This window comes from Carcharodon carcharias, chromosome 7, assembly GCF_017639515.1.
Source record: "Carcharodon carcharias isolate sCarCar2 chromosome 7, sCarCar2.pri, whole genome shotgun sequence".
NCBI classification, from domain to species: Eukaryota; Metazoa; Chordata; class Chondrichthyes; order Lamniformes; family Lamnidae; genus Carcharodon; species Carcharodon carcharias.
In genome coordinates, this window is record NC_054473.1 from 109,363,584 (window position 1) to 109,381,237 (window position 17,654).

At 45.5% G+C, this 17,654-nt stretch overlaps 1 protein-coding gene across 4 annotated transcripts in view; it reads right to left on the reverse strand.

Moving 5' to 3' along the window:
- Positions 1–14,910: 14,910 nt before the first annotated feature.
- Positions 14,911–17,654, reverse strand: part of st3gal2 (ST3 beta-galactoside alpha-2,3-sialyltransferase 2) — a 461,264-nt gene continuing 458,520 nt past the window's right edge. For all 4 annotated transcript variants that reach the window (XM_041191558.1, XM_041191556.1, XM_041191557.1 and 1 more), the window contains one exon: positions 14,911–15,501. In XM_041191558.1, the coding sequence (XP_041047492.1) occupies positions 15,328–15,501 (174 nt within the window). In that variant the 3' untranslated portion in view covers positions 14,911–15,327. The remainder of the gene's footprint in view (positions 15,502–17,654) is intronic.

The window sequence follows — 17,654 nt, forward strand, 5'->3', positions numbered from 1 at the left end:
TCATTTCTTGTCTGTCAAATGGTCAGTTTGAGAGGTGGGGGGTGGGGGGGTGTTGGGGTACACAGCTGGGGATCGAAGGAGAGTGAGGGAAGGAGAGAGAGAGAGGCTGCATGGGGGTGGGGGAAATCGTGGTGGGGTGGGGAGAAAGATTGGGGTGGGGGGAGGTTGCAGTCAGGAGATATTGGATTGCAGAGAGGAAGGCAAATGGTGTCAGGTTGAATCAGAAGGCTGGGGAGGGAGAAGTACTCCTCCAGGCCCACAAGCAGCACTGGAAAAGCACTTAGCATGGCTGTAAGTGGTAGTTCTTTCCTCCCTTTATCTGTCAGGTTTCTCAAGCCCTGTGAAGTCTGACCCTCAGCTGTTAAATGAAAATGGCTGTTAAACCTGAATCATGCAGTTTCATTATAATTATTGATCAACCTCTTGAGAGCAGGTTACTCACTCAGAACTCAGTCCAACCAGAAGTCGACACATTCACAACAGTCCATTCTCAAAATTGTAATTTCACAGCATTATATTCTTCATCTCTGAGAACTTGGTGGACAAATGATCAGAAAAACCAAGACCTTGACTCCTAGAATTCCAGGTGGAAGAGCTTTTTGCAATGATCCTTTAAATTGAATATTGGGAGCCTGTGGTCTGTAATACTGACTCTAGTATTCTGCTTTTTGAGTTACACAGATGAATTAATGTAGCAGCAAAGAGGCTATTAACTGGTTTCTGATGCTGGCTTCCCAGAATCTGGTTTAAAAAATCAATATCGAAATTAGAGACAACTAGAATGAACACAGAACAGAGCATTCCTGGTCATCAGCAAGAACCTCAGAGACTGTGACTCTATTGGCTTAATGAATGCTTTTATTACAGGGAATATAACCAAAGTTCTTGTCACAGAGTGGAGTCTCGGATGTAGCTGATACAGTTGTTCTAGGGTGGGGTGGAGGGGTGTTTGTGAGGGCAGGTTGGTCGTTAGCATGCTTTGACCTAGATTATTTTGACCTTCCTTCACTGCTGCAACAAAATAGAAGAGAGCAGACGTTGAATTGCAGAGATAAAAACAAAAAAACTGCGGATGCTGGAAATCCAAAACAAAAACAAAAACAGAATTACTTGGAAAAACTCAGCAGGTCTGGCAGCATCGGCGGAGAAGAAAAGAGTTGACGTTTCGAGTCCTCATGACCCTTCGACAGAACTTGAGTTCGAGTCCAAGAAAGAGTTGAAATATAAGCTGGTTTAAGGTGTGTGTGTGTGTGGGGGGGGGGGGGGGGGGGAGAGAGAGAGAGAGAGAGAGAGAGAAGTGGAGTGGGGGTGTGGTTGTAGGGACAAACAAGCAGTGATAGAAGCAGATCATCAAAAGATGTCAACAACAATAGTACAAAAGAACACGTAGGTGTTAAAGTTAAAGTTGGTGATATTATCTAAACGAATGTGTTAATTAAGAATGGATGGTAGGGCACTCAAGGTATAGCTCTAGTGGGGGTGGGGAGAGCATAAAAGATTTAAAAAAATTTTTTTTAAAAATTTAAAAAAATTTTTTTTTTAAAAAGAATAATGGAAATAGGTGGGAAAAGGAAAATCTTTATAATTTATTGGAAAAATAAAGGAAGGGTAAAACAGAAAGGGGGTGGGTGGGGGAGGGAGCTCACGACCTAAAGTTGTTGAATTCAATATTCAGTCCGGAAGGCTGTAAAGTGCCTAGTCGGAAGATGAGGTGTTGTTCCTCCAGTTTGCGTTGGGCTTCACTGGAACAATGCAGCAAGCCAAGGACAGACATGTGGGCAAGAGAGCAGTGTGGAGTGTTAAAATGGCAAGCAACAGGGAGGTTTGGGTCATTCTTGCGGACAGACCGCAGGTGTTCTGCAAAGCGGTCACCCAGTTTACGTTTGGTCTCTCCAATGTAGAGGAGACCGCATTGGGAGCAATGAATGCAGTAGACTAAGTTGGGGGAAATGCAAGTGAAATGCTGCTTCACTTGAAAGGAGTGTTTGGGTCCTTGGACGGTGAGGAGAGAGGAAGTGAAGGGGCAGGTGTTGCATCTTTTGCGTGGGCATGGGGTGGTGCCATAGGAGGGGGTTGAGGAGTAGGGGATGATGGAGGGGTGGACCAGGGTGTCCCGGAGGGAGCGATCCCTACGGAATGCCGATGGGGGGGGTGAAGGGAGGATGTGTTTGGTGGTGGCATCATGCTGGAGTTGGCGGAAATGGCGGAGGATGATCCTTTGAATGCGGAGGCTGGTGGGGTGATAAGTGAGGACAAGGGGGACCCTATCATGTTTCTGGGAGGGAGGAGAAGGCGTGAGGGCGAATGCGCGGGAGATGGGCCGGACACGGTTGAGGGCCCTGTCAACGACCGTGGGTGGAAACCCTTGGTTAAGGAAGAAGGAGGACATGTCAGAGGAACCGTTTTTGAAGGTAGCATCATCGGAACAGATGCGACGGAGGCAAAGGAACTGAGAGAATGGGATGGAGTCCTTACAGGAAGCGGGGTGTGAGGAGCTGTAGTCGAGATAGCTGTGGGAGTCAGTGAGTTTGTAATGGATATTGGTGGACAGTCTATCACCAGAGATTGAGACAGAGAGGTCAAGGAAGGGAAGGGAAGTGTCAGAGATGGACCACGTGAAAATGATGGAGGGGTGGAGATTGGAAGCAAAATTAATAAATTTTTCCAAGTCCCAACGAGAGCATGAAGCGGCACCGAAGTAATCATCGATGTACCGGAGAAAGAGTCGTGGAAGGGGGCCGGAGTAGGACTGGAACAAGGAATGTTCCACATACCCCATAAAGAGACAGGCATAGCTGGGGCCCATGCGGGTACCCATAGCCACACCTTTTATTTGGAGGAAGTGAGAGGAGTTGAAGGACAAATTGTTCAGCGTGAGAACAAGTTCAGCCAGACGGAGGAGAGTAGTGGTGGATGGGGATTGTTCGGGCCTCTGTTCGAGGAAGAAGCTAAGGCCCCTCAGACCATCCTGGTGGGGGATGGAGGTTTAGAGGGATTGGACGTCCATGGTGAAGAGGAAGCGGTTGGGGCCAGGGAACTGGAAATTGTTGATGTGACGTAAGGTGTCAGAGGAATCACGGATGTAGGTGGGAAGGGACTGGACAAGGGGAGAGAGAAGGGAGTCAAGATAACGAGAAATGAATTCTGTGGGGCAGGAGCAAGCTGAGACGATCGGTCTACTGGGGCAGTTCTGTTTGTGGATTTTGGGTAGGAGATAGAAGCGGGCCGTCCGAGGTTGGGTGACTATCAGGTTGGAAGCTGAATTGCAGTCTGAGCTTCCACTGACAAAGGAAATGTGGTTGGTTGGTGGAGGCACAGTGGGATGACATCTACCAATCACTCATTGTTCACTTATGTATAATTTGGTGGCATCAGTCTAAAAATTTGTCTCTGGTCATTCTCCAGTGCCTCAGTTGGTTCAGGCCTGTAAGTGACGGCTCCCAAACTAATCTTCCGTTCTGAGCAAGGAGTAGTAGCGGGGATGCTGTAATGGATACAGCACCCTGGGCACCTGCTCCTGCCCATTATCCAGTGCCCAGTGCTGAAAAATGCACATGGATGTCAAGCATAAAACAGGATCTGGCTGGACTATGATCCCTTCCATGGGCAAACAGCCAGCGCCCATGGTCTTACCTGTAGGCTACTAATACCCCTGGAGCTCTATCCCGGGCAGGAGGTGAAGTCACTGCTTTTACTCACAGTGTAACATTTCATGGCTCAATTGGTAGCACCCTCACTTCTGAGATACAAGGTTCCAGGTGCAAGTCCTACTCCAGGACTTGAGCATAAAAATCAAGGCTGACAATCCCGTGCAGTACCGATGGAGTACTGCACTGTCAGAGTTGTGCTTTGGATGAGATGTTAAACCAAGACCCCATCTGCCTGTTTGAGTGGATATAAAAGACCCCATGTCACTATTTTGAAGAAGAGCTGAAGGGTTATCCTAGCCAATATTTATCCCTCAACTGCGCAAAAAATAAGGTTACCTGGTTATTATGACAAATACGTGGGAATTTGCTGTCACATTTTCTACGTTGCAACAGTGACTATAGTTCTAAAATACCTCATTGGCTGTAAAGCACTTTGAGATGTCAGTGGTCATGAAAGATGCTATATAAATGCGAGTCTTCCTTTCTTCCATTTGTACTATGCTTTGTGCTGGATTGGCTGGATATTACCTTGTGCCTAAACTGCTCTCTTGTCTTATCTTCACATTTTTGTGGTTCAATCTGAAATAAATAACATTTTATACACACATAAAACAGTCAGTACCTTCTGGGGAGGAAGGCAAAGAAACAGAACAAATCAGCCTCTGCCACACCAGTGCTAGCTGGTTGACAGAAACCTAGACTTTTCTAAATAGTCCACTAATTGTGAAATGATGTTTTCAAATGTTTGTGTTCATAAGGTTGAGGGATGCAAGTGCTGCAGAATAGAGCTCCTGTTTTAGACACAGTACTCCCAGATCAGGAATAGCACATGGCGGTTACATAGTATAGCACTATGCTGCCCCATTGACAACGTATCTCAGCCCCAGGCTGAGAAAATGAACAACAGTTTGATATCCATTTCATTTCCCACACTTGCCATCTATGTGAACTAGTGCCAAATCTGGGGAAGTTTGTGCTCATGAGGAACTACCTTAAGAATTGACCAAACTCATTCCCGATAAGATGCTGATAACTAACCAACCAGAGGAGGCTTTGAATATATTAGTCTGGGTTGTGTTAAAATCCTGATCCCAGAGCAGAAGGACTAGTATTGCTAAAAAAAGAGGCATTTTTTTTGTTGAAGCTGGTGCATTCTCATGGCAACGCCTCGACCAATTAGAGTTCACTTGCCAACCAATCAGCACTTATTTTTTATTCTTTCATAGGATGTGATCGTCATTGGCAAAGCCAGCATTTGTTGCCCATCCCTTATTGCCCTTGACCTGGCTAGGTCATTTCATGGGCAGTTAATAGTCAACCACATTGCTCTGGGTCTGGAGTCACATGTAAGCCAGACCAGGGGCAGAATTTTACCCTTGGCCAGCAGTCTTGGCGAGGGTGGTTGGGAAGCTGCTCACTGCCCGCAATCAGGCCTGGAAGGCAATTTCACGCTGGTGGGCCAATTAAAGCCCACCCAGCATGAAAAGTGAGTGGCAGCGCTGGGAGCTGCCTATGTGGATGTGGGGAGGAGTGCAAGCCAGGCAAACATGAGTGCCGCTACATAATCTCCCTGAGCACAAAGCTGCTTCAGGGAGATGAACTGATTTCAGATAAAAAATTAAGGATCTTACAAATGTTATGAAACATGTCCCCTCGTGTGACTCTTGTCACGTGAGCAGGGATATGTTTTTAATTCAAGTGTAAAATTTTTACGTGGTTTTTAATTTCCTTTAGGAAATCTCATCCTGCCCATGGATGAGGCTTCCTAAAAAACGTAAAGGCCACTTAGCGTTTTTGCCTGCCCACCAACCATTAAGATGGGTGGGTAGTGTAAATTGAATTTAGTTAACTTTTTAATGGTCTTAATAGGTTTTTAATTGTCAGTGGGCGTGCTGCTGACCAAATGAAATATCATGGGGCTGTGCAATGATGTTGGGACACTTGCCTGGGTTGTGCACACACATGCTTGCTGAGTGTAATTTTCTGCCCCAGGTAAAGATGACAAGATTTCCTTCCCTAAAGGACATTAGTGAACCAAATGGATTTTTGTGACAATTGGTGATAGTTCCATAGCCATTATCACTGAGACTAGCTTTCAATTCCAGATTCATTAAGTGAATTCAAATTCCACCAGCTGCCATGGTGGGATTTGAACCCATGTTCCTGGAGCATTAGCCTGGGTTTCCAGATTACAAGTCCAGCAACATTACCACTACACCACCATCTCCCCTCCTCTGCCTCTTCTCTTACAGTATAAATATGTTATTTCCCCTGACATTGGTATTTCCTTGTGAATTGTCTGGGTGAGTACAAGACAAAAATCTTCAACAAAAAATGTCTCTTTTTTCAGCAATACTGAAATGCTGTGCTACCAAACAACTATTAGAAAGGCTAAACTCCAACTCTCTTTCTCCCAATCATATAATTGGGATTGCCTACTGCAAATAAATGTATTCCTGCAGTTCCATCATAGAAAACATAGAAAATAGGAGCAGAAGTTTAGAAACATAAGGGCCAAGGGAACATTTGCATTTATTAAATAAACCAGACTAGATTGTTTTCAAAGGAAGGGTGAAATGTGCCATATAACCAGGTGATGTTTGGAAACAGTGTTTATTTTTCCCCAAGATTACTAGTAAAACTTAGTGCTGTGAGAGGTTTTTATTATCAGGAAGATAAAGTCCAAAGACATAGTGAAACAGTGGCTATTTGCATTCAAAGAGGAAAATATGTATAAAGGAGACAAGACTGTTTGTAAGGGAATGCAGTCTAAGATTCAACAAATGCGAAAAGCCTTCAGTACATATGCCTCAAGCTGCTGCCTCCAGGACTGAAGTTAAGAGAACTCACTTTGCATTCAACTGTTCAGGGTATCGTTTACTTTGTCTGGGTCTTTTAAAATCTATGTGTTTTACTGTTGCCTTAACAAAGGTGTAACTGGGAATCAGATTAACTAGGGGATTTAAAAATTATTGTAGCAGTGTAATTTATAGACATATGTATGTGCTTACAATCTTTTCTTTTATTAATAAATGTCTAATTTAGTTTTACATTTGTTTCCCTCATCCAAATCATTGATATATATTGTGAATAGCTGGGGCCCAAGCACCGATCCCTATGGTACCTCACCAGTCACCAGTGGTTATCGGGGGAGTTGAACTCACTCAAGTTCTGTCGAAGGGTCACGAGGACTCGAAACGTCAACTCTTTTCTTCTCCGCCGATGCTGCCAGACCTGCTGAGTTTTTCCAGGTAATTCTGTTTTTGTTTTGGATTTCCAGCATCCACAGTTTTTTTGTTTTTACCATTGGTTCTCCCCTATCTATTCTATTAGTTACATCCTCAAAAAACTCCAGTACTTTTGTCAAACATGATTTCCCTTTCATAAATCCATACTGACTGTCTAAAACAAAAACAGAACCACAACCACACCCCCCCTCCACTTCTCTCCCCCCACCCAACCCCCCGGCCCCCCCACCCCCCACCTCCCCACACACACACACACACACACACCTTAAACCAGCATATATTTCACCCCTTCCTTGGATTCATCTAGTTCTGTTGAAGGGTCATGAGGACTCGAAACATCAACTCTTTTCTTCTCCGCCGATGCTGCCAGACCTGCTGAGTTTTTCCAGGTAATTCTGTTTTTGTTTTGGATTTCCAGCATCTGCAGTTTTTTGTTTTTATCTGACTGTCTAATCCTGCTGATCTTTTCTAGGTGTCCTGTTATCACATCCTTTATAATAAACTCTAGCATTTTCTCTCCTAGTTAGGTAACTGGTCTGTAATTCTGTTTTCTCCCTCCCTTCTTTTTTAAATAGTGGGGTTACATTTTCCACCCTCCAATCTGCGGGATTGTTCCAGAATCTGCAGAATTTTGGAAGATGACAAACAATGCATCCGCTATTTCAATGGCCACCCCCATTAGTACACTGGGATATAGATTATCAGGCCCTGGGGATTTATCAGCTTTTAGCCCCATTAATTTCTCAAGCACTATTATTTTAGTAATACTAATTTCCTTCAATTCCTCCTCCTCACTCACCCTTGGTTCCCTAGCATTTCTTGGGAATCATTTGTGCCTTCCCTCATGAAGACAGAATTAAAGTAGTTGTTTACTTGCTCTGCCATTTCCTTGTTCTCTATTATAAATTCTCCCATTTCGGACTGTAAGGGACCTACATTCGTCTTCACTAATCTTTTTCTTTTTACATACTTATAGAAGCTTTTACAGTCTGCTTTTATGTTCCTTGCAAGTTTACTCTCATTCTATTTTCCCCCCTTAATCAATCTCTTGATCCACCTCTGCTGAATTCTAAACTGTTCCCAATCCTCAGGTTTGGTACTTTTTTGAGCAACTTTATGTCACTCCTCTTTGGATCCAATATGATCCTTAATTTATTTTGTTAGCCATGGTTGGGCCACTTTTCCTGTTGTGTTTTTGTGCCAGAAAGGAATGTATAACTGTTGCAATGCATACATTTGTTCCTTAAATATTAGTCATTGCTTATCCACTGTCATGCCATTTAATGAAGCTCTCCAATCTATCTTAGCCAATTTATGCCTCATACCTTCGTAGTTTCCTTTGTTTAGATTTAGGATCCTAGTTTTGAATTGTACTTCACTTTTCATCCTAACAAAGAATTCTATCATGTTATGCTCACTGTTCCCTAAAGGATTTCACACAACAACTTGCCCCACACTCCAGCCAATACATCCATCCTTATAAGGCACTGCCTTCCTATGCCAATTGAAAAGCAAAAAGACTCATTATCCAACTGGATGATGTTTGACTGTCAGTCAAACAGCCTTTCTTCCAATTTTAAATATTTTTATATCTGGTAAAGAGAAATGTTCAAAGAAAATGGGGGAAAAATCTTTCTTAATGTCCTGATGATACTTCTCCAAGGTTGTACATGGCTGTGTCCTGAAGATTGATCTTGAATTCCTAGAGACCCCAGGCTAATCCTGGAGGATTGGCAACCTTGCCTATAATGTTTATCCCTGAGGGATTTGCAACTGCAACTGGATAACCTTGTGGTTCACTTGTCAGGCGTCTCCTGTCTGGGTTCTGAACCAGATGGACCAAAGCTCCCAGGTCAGGCCTGCGTCTCCAAACCTCTTGAGAAAAAGTCATCCAGTGAGAATTTCCTCCAGGCTCCTCCTATTTCATAACCTGTGTAAAAGGGGTTTACATTGATGTTACACTGTTAATCAGGAGAAATGTCCCGGAATCACTTTCAAGCAAAAACATATCCTAAAATAGATCGAGCGGTGGAGGGGGTTATGATGATATGTTTCATGGCCTTGCAGAGTAACATTAAGTATAACATCATCAAGTGGGTCCAGAACCTAATCTTGCCAGATTTGCACTAAGTATAGTAGTGGGCAGGAAAAAGAATGTTTCACCCGCTGGCTGTAATGGTGGGTTTTCACGCAGTATCATCCCAATCCCGCCTCATTAATCATGCACTTCCAGGAAACACGCCGTCTTGCTGACGGGCAGCCTCCCATTCGCCTGCCACACAGTCACCACACTGCGTCCTCATGCCGGGCGCTATATTTAAAGTGCAGCTGCATGCACAACTCTCAGTGCTTCTAGGGCAGGACTGCTGCACAGAAGTCATGGCGCCGATTAAGTGATGCATCCCTGGAATGTCTTTTGGAAGCCCTGGAGGGCTGCCGTGATGTCCTCGACCCTCACTTTGGGTGAAGGCCAGCAAGAAAGGTCGGTCACCAGTCTTGCATGAGAGGCAGTGGCAGCATTGGTCAGCACCAACGCCCTGCAAGAGGACAGTCACCCAATGCAGAACGAGGATGAATGATCTCCTCCGTCCCACCAGGGTAAATCACTCTTCTCTTCACTCTCAACTCTCACACTCACAAACCCATCACACATCCACATAGATCTCACACCTCAAGGGACAACACCACTGACTCTCACACACACCCTCACATCTCCATCAGGCTCATATCCTCTGGCGCTTGTGTTCTCTTCCCATCCATGGCTCTGTTCACCACACAAACACTCCATGCCGTGCCATGTGCCCTGCTCACACTCTCTCCATCTGTTTTCATGCAGGTGAAGCTGGCTCATAGCAGCAGGGAGAGGTCCAAGACTAGGGGTGGAGTGGCCCAAATTAGGCTCCTCACTCATTTTGAGGACTGTGCCTGCAGCGACGGTGAGGTCAGCAGCGAACATCCATGTGAGGATCCTGCACTACTCCATCCCTCTCTCAGTGCAAATGTGAGTGCTCTCTCTCTCTCTCTCTCTTTCGACTCTGCTGCCATGCACTAAATATCCCTACTTTGGTTCACAGGGAACTCTGCCAAGCGACCGTCACTCTCAGCCAGACAGTCCTTCAACTCCATCCAGGTCCTCACCTCCACACGTCCATTATTGAAGAGCTGGAAAAAAGCAGCCTGGAAGACCCGTCACAGTGCTTACCCACACCCTCCACCAGCACAGAGACACACACCTCGGTGGGACCTGGATCTAGAGCAGGCTTGGGTTCACAATCTGGTCGTCACCACGCAGACATGTGCCCTCAGCAGGAGGAGGCAGGTTCAGCCGAGCTCCCCAGCACTCGGAGGACTGCTGGGGAAGAGGCGTCTGTGAGGTCCGAGTCAGATGACAAGCCTCTGGATTCAATCTCATAACTCATCGTGGGAAGTCAGTAGAAGGCAGGGGAACATCATGCAGAGCTGTTGGAAGCCCTCAACAGAGCGGCATGCAAGTCAGAGGAGTGTGTCTGCCTACTCTCTGATGAAGTGTGTGTATGGAGATCTCCATGGGAAGGTGGCAGACGCCATGGAGACCCTGGTCCATCAGAACACGGAGATGTGTGCAGACCTGCATTCCATTGTGGTAACCATGGGTGAGTTCCAACGCAAGAGGGAAATGGGGCACCTTGACATCCCTCAGGTGCACCTTCCCCTCAAAGAGTCAGGCCGGGGCCCTTGGGCACCTGAAGAAAGGAGGTGTGGCAGCTAGACACCCGAGTTGGATGCTCACGAATCTCAAAGGCTCTCCTCTCCCTCCGAGCCCCTTTGCCTGTGAGACCCTCAACCTTGTCCTCTGTCACCACAGAGGGAGCAGCTGGCTCACAGGAGGACAGCCAAAGCAAGTCAGGGCCCTCAAGGCTTCGACTCTCCAGAGGACCGATGCCAAAGTCATCAGAGGCAACAGGGCCAACCATTGGACAGGCTGTCTCCACCCCTGCTGCGGATGTCAGGGCAGCACCCTAGAACAAATGGTAGGCCTAGAAAAGTTAAGAATTTCTGATCACAATTGGTTACATGGTTAAACACATTTTGTCACTTAATAATCTGGAAATATATACCCTTTCAATGAAAAGTTTGTAATGGTGTCTTTCAGATTCATTTATAGGCTTCATGAGTCCTCCCCCTGCATTCCCCCGCATCTTCCCTCTCCCCACCCCGCCCTTAGCAGTTCGGTTGAATGCAGCTCGCCCAAGAGCGATTCTGGAGGGAGAGGTGTGTGCATGTGTGTGTTTGTGTGTGTGTGTGTGTGTGGGGCAGGGCCTTTCGGAGCCTCGTGCAAGAACTGTCCCACACATGAGAATCCTTCCTCCAGCACTCTCAGCTCAATGTCCTGAGCATTTTCAATGCTGCATGTTGGGGGTCTCTTTCAGTTGTCTATCTGAGCTGACCTGCATCCACCCATTGATCGCACTCTCATGCAGCACCTGTTCCCGTCCAACACAAGGCTCCTTTCACTTTTGATTTTGCAAAATGGTCCTGGTGAAGAATGTCTTTAGTTCCCCCGTCCTTTCCTCTCCCCCAGTCACCCATGTCCTTTACCCCAACACTGTTGACTCCCCTGGCATCACATTCCACCTCCACACCATCATCTACCAGCCAGAACCCTTTTCTTTCTGGGTTGTCTATGTGAATGTGCATATTCCCTACCTTCCTGAGAATCCCATCCCCATCCACATTGACCGTCTGACCTCCTCCTTCCCATCCCCAGGGTCTTTGTCGGCCTCTGAGGCCCCACCAATCACCCTTGGCATCCTTTCTATTGCTACCATCGCACCGTCACCTTTCCACCATACCGGCCCGCTCTGCTCCCTCTCATTTTTACCATTCCCTCCTACCATACCCATCCTCAGTTTGGTCCCTGGAAGGCAGTCATCGACTCCACAGACTCCTCTCCCTTGCACATGGGCAACCCCACTTACTCCTTCCCCCACCCTTACTCTTTCCTCCCTCTGGACTCCTTCCCCAATGAACTCCTTCCTCCCCACTGCAGTCCTTCCCCACTCTGAACTCCTTCCCCACACCTTCCTCCCCCCCACACCTACCTCCCCAATTGTCACATTCTCCCTTGTTACATCTTCCTCCCCTGTACTCCCTCCCTCTCCCAACCTCAACCCCTGACACCATCATTCCCCCTCCCAACCTTACCCCTTCTGACACCATCGTTCCCTCCCCCAAACTTATCCTGAGAGAATCATTGCCCCCCCCTCCCAACCCCCTACCCACTCCCCTATACACCTTCATCTCCCAGTCAAACCTGGACATTCCTCTCCCAATCCCCCTAGCCCGGTACGCCTTCCTCTCCCATTCACAGCCGGACCTTCCTCTCCATCCCCTCATGGCCAAGACATTGATGTGATCTGAAGCAGACCCTCAATGGTTACCTTCCACCTTCTGTGAGCTGCTTCGCGGCAGAGCCATGTCCATGAAAATCTAGCATGCAATGCACATGTTCCTCCAGGGTCCAGTAGTAGTAGAGCTCCAACATCTTCTGCTCCTTGGATGTCCACAATGTGAGCAAGGCCCTGACGGTAAGTCCTGACTGCTGCACATCACACTTGTCAAGGTGTGTTCTGCACTGGCATGTTTTCCCGCCAACGTGGCCGGTAAATTTGACTTGGGGGAATGGTTCCAGCGAGCAGGGCTTTTAATGATATGCTGATGTGCAGATGTATTAAAATGAATTTCCCGACATCCGGTGGAGGGAAAGGCCATTGACGGGTGGAGCGGGTGATCGCAAACTGGTTTCACTATGTCGTAAAACCGACTTTTGGCTTTCCCACCAAATTGTCCACTCATACCCGCCGTGATGTCCAACACCAACACGGGCATGGAAGTGTTTCACATTTATCATTTGGTTAATGGTCACTATGGAACCCCTAAAGGTGAGGAAGTCATTGCTGTTTTAATATTTAACATTTTGTGTGGTTCTGGAATGCAATTGATTGATTCTTTTAGAAAGACTGTCCAAAATTAAACCCACTACTGTGCGTTAGATGCCGGGAACATGCTGGTGCCCTTTACTTCCAGTGTTGTTATGGTCATAACAACATCACTACACTTATTACTGCAATATTTGAACACATCTGCCAGTTTTGGACCTTTGTGTTCAACGGCTGTCATGGCTTCTGGTCAAACATTGCAGAAGCAATGGCAACTGCCAGTGGCCCACTTCACCAGATGATTTCTCAGGCCCAGCAGTTCCTTCCAGCAGTCCTGTAACAGTGGGGAGCTCTCCTGATCCTTATCTAAAAGTAACTCTCTTCTGAACCAGATTCCCTATCCACAGCATTATTACTAAACTGTTTCAATAAAAGGTATTCAAAGGTTTGGCCATCTGGAGAAGATTTCTTTTGAAGTCTGATGTTTAAAAAAGGGGCGGCCAAAGGCGAGATTCCTCCCCTAAATAATGTTCAAGTAATAGCCTTTATCACAGTGAATCCTTTCCCAGCTACAAGGGATGTGACAGATCTGAGATTTCTGGAGCTAAAAAAACAGAAGCAACAAACACAAAGATGGACTTCAATTTTTTCAGTGCCATTTTCTTCTTCAAATTGATATTTGAGGAAGAATAGGTTTGTTTTATTATTCAATGGGGAAGGGATGGGGAGAACAAATAAAAAATCTACATACAGTATTTTCTAATGTTTCTTTCATTCTTTATGTATAGAAATTATGATAAGCAGGAAGCCTATAAGACACCTAGAATATTGCATTTCTTGTGCCTTGGTGCTGGTGATGTGCTACCTGCGCTGTTTACATTGGGCTAGAAAGCTAAAGTGGTTTATATTGGGTCAGAGCCAGGACTCCCTCCAGGTGTGCACAGAACCCAGGGCTTCTATAGTCCTCTCTGCAGTGCCTTGGTTACGCTAGGCACTGCCGAGAGGAATCTGGAATAACACTCATTACTTTGAGTCTTTGTCCCATTTAGGTAGCCCCAGGATTTCCAGGGGTTTTCCAAATGTGAAGAATAAGGCCAGTACCTGTGAGACATAAGCCCAGTGCTGCCACATTGGTGAGCCAGGAGGAGCATTCCTAGCCCTCATTTCCCATTTTGTTCCCAGTGTAACAATGAAACATCCACTTGCAGTGACATTATGGGAAGCCGCTGCAAAGCTTTGCACGTGAATTCACTCTGCTCAGAGGATTTGAGGGGCTGAAACCCTGGACAAATAGGGCCTTCTAGGTAATCTTTAAATCTCTCCTCAAGGTGCTGGCTGGATCTTCAGCCTGTACCTGCTAATAGCCAGGAGTACTGAGGTCAGCCAGGTCTTTGCACCAACCTCTAATTCCTAGTGCGAGGTTTTTGTGGTGGGGTTTAGGGCTCATATCTTTTGGTGTGTCACAAATCCTCTGGAGGCAGAAATCCAATCTCAAACATTACTGCAAACCCATCAAAGTAACCGTAAAGTACATAACAAATTTCCTATTTCTGGTACAGTTGCCAGGTAGCAGCCAAGATGGCATCCCAAGGGATCCTGGGGAAACAATGTTAAATGGATTCCCACACTCTCTCTGCACCACTCTCTTATTCATTTTACCCACTGCCACCATTCATATTGGAAACCAGAAACATGCAATTCCCATGGCTACAAGCAGCGAATCTGTCATCACACACTTCCGGTTTGATGGAGACTCAAATGTGAGACCCATGAAGACCCAGGTCTCTGTTGCTGTGGAACCATGAAGGCTGTGCTTGGTTCTATTTAAAGTGCTGCTGACAGCAGACAGTTTTACCATTGGTTGTACTTTACACACTGATTTTGTCTCCAGTGACTCAGATCTCAGAGCTCCAATTGTCTGAATCTCAGTCTGAAACTACAAAATGGCATTCAGTAACTACCTGATAAAACAAATCCACAGGAGTTCAACCAAAAGACTGAGCTTTATTCAAACATGCAAAATTTCCCCTTTATCCCCCCCGACCCTAACGCCACCACCACCACCACACCCCCCCCCCCCCCCCGCCCCCCCCACAACCACCCCATCCCCGATCACTATACTTGGGCAATATGTAGTCACATTCGTCCCTAACTTTACCTCTCAACTCAAACATTAAAATTGTCCTTGGCAACACCTAAATTCTCTGATAGTACATTGCATTACTGAGCCAGCTACCCATCAGTCACCAGTTGCTGGTCAGCCATCTTGAAATTGAACCAATGAAGTGATGCCATTTTTGACTTGGTGAACTTTTGAAGGTAATACCAAATTAGCAGCTGTTCTGTTTTCTTCATTCAAGTTCTGTTTGATTTTTCAACATGATAAAAAAAAGTTCACTATATGATTAAGGGGTAATTGTCACATATCCACATGGTGAGGAGAAACAGCAAATTATTGTGAAGTCCACGTCCTCCTCTTAAAAAATATCAACTGCATAATTAACTTTTTTGTCAGTTTCCTCGGAAAACTTTGATTTTTCCAGATTCAGCCAGCAAATTTATTACTTTTGCCTCAAAATCTGCATCATGCACTCCGGTCTTTCGGAATTCTCCAGCGTATCTGTTGTTCTCCCAGTAGTGGTGCCAGTTTCCTCTGCTATCAGCACCAAATCCATACACATTCACCTGTGGAAGCAAACATAAAGGAATTCAATAAGGCCTGTGCCAGACAACTTTCAATCCCTGCAACCTCAATGAATTTCCCCAACCTGCCTGACCAAAGAGGCTGATATTTGATAATCTCTTTTTCACCATATATATGGTGTCCAATCCCACTTGAATAACACAAGCCCGGACAATCAGTCAGAGTAGGAAATGCACTTTGATTCTTCTTTCTGAATGTGAGAGATCTGTGCTTGATGGAACCTAGCCTCCCCCTGATCCATGGGGTACACTGTTGTGTTACGATGGTTGTGAAGAAAGCGGTTTCTGTCCCTCTAAGTTATAGATCTGCTTCCAGCAGTAAAGGTTCTGTGCTGTGGTGTCTCTCTATATATAGAACTGGCCTAATTATACTGTGGGACAGATTATACTGTGGGACAGATTAAGCATTAATAAGATAATTATATATTATTGACTTGGTCATTCTGGATTAGAATCTAAAGGGCCTGTACAGGCCAGTTGTGGTAATAGTGGCATCAGTGGCTTCTACAGATGGGTTGAAATATCATTCAGATTGCTGAATTTAGCAGAACACAGTAGGGTAGGGATTATGGAAATGTATCAGGCTCTTACAACATTGAATTGTGTGTCATTTCTAGGTGGGATCTTTAAAAAATAGTTGTATTGTGCTCTTGTAGGTGAACTTCGCCAGCTGGAATTTCTACTGCACTGTGATTGTAGGGCGCTGAAGTTTTATCAATTATATGTTATGGTATCACTAACTCTTTATAAAACAGACTTGTCTTCAGATTCTTTGTTTACACCTACACCTGGCTGCCTTCTTGGACGCATAGCTCACATGCAGACATGACTTTCTCCTGAGATTAGTCAAACTGCAAATACATTCGTGTTTTTGGAAATTGTGCATATATTAACAGAATGTTAGAACTACGCAGAAAAAGTCAACAAAAAGGAGCAATTATTAATAGCAAAACACATCAATGTGAAAACCGACCAACATATGGAATATAATGGCTTATTTTCCAGCCCTACTGGAACAGATGAATCATTCTCTGTCTCATGTAATCTGAACCTGCCTGTATTTCCTGGTTCAGCTCATTAATATAGCCTCCATGTAGCCTTTGGCACGAGACTGAGCCCAGGATCAAACATGAAATCCAGCAGCTGTTGCAATCCTGATAATATCTGCTGGCTGCTGGATGGTCTCCAGACTCCATAGCCCATGGGAGAATCAATTACTGATTCTGGAGCCTGTCACTTCTCCACTCTTCCAACAGGTGAGGCCAAAACTATTCCCGTATTATACACCAACCTAATGTAACAGCAGGAAAATGAGGCAAGAAGTGCTGCAAGTCCCCTGGACCTGATGACCTGCATTCCTAGGGTTTTAAAAGAAGTGTTTTTTTTATTCATTCACGGGATGTGGACTTTGCTAGCTGGGCCAGCATTTATTGCCCATTCCTAATTGCCCTTGAGAAGGTGGTGATGAGCTGCCTTCTTGAACCGCTGCAGTCCATGTGGTGTAGGTACACCCACAGTGCTGTTAGTGTAGTTGTTAAGTGGTTGCAGAGACAGTGGATGCATTGGTTGTAATCTTCCAAAATTCCCTGGATTCCTGAAAGGTACCAGCAAATTGGAAAACCGCAAATATAATGCCTATATTCAAGAAATTCTTTGGGCACCTAGGAAAGAGAAACTACAACATCTGGTAAAACTGAGGGTAGGGTAGCAGAGCATGAGGGAGACAAAGAAGGAAGTACAACCACAGCTTAAGAAGCAGAACAGGTATAATATTTGAGAGCAACACCAAGATGTTTGCTGTTATCAAGCACTGTGAAAGTTGGAGAACCATGTTTGCTAATGTTATAAAAGGGGACAGAAAGCAGGAAACTAAGGAAGGGATCCCTGATGTCACACAGGACAACAGTCAAAATGCGGGACAATCCATTATAATATGGGACAGTTGGTGCCCCTTAGCCTAACATCTGTCATTGGGAAAATGCTGGAATCCATTGTTAAGGAGAGAGTAGCAGGACTTTTAGATAATCATAATACAATCAAGCAGAGTCATCATGGTTTTGTGAGACCGAAATCGTGTTTGACTAATCTGTTAATCTTTGAGGATGTAACAACCATGGTGGATAAAGGGGAACCAG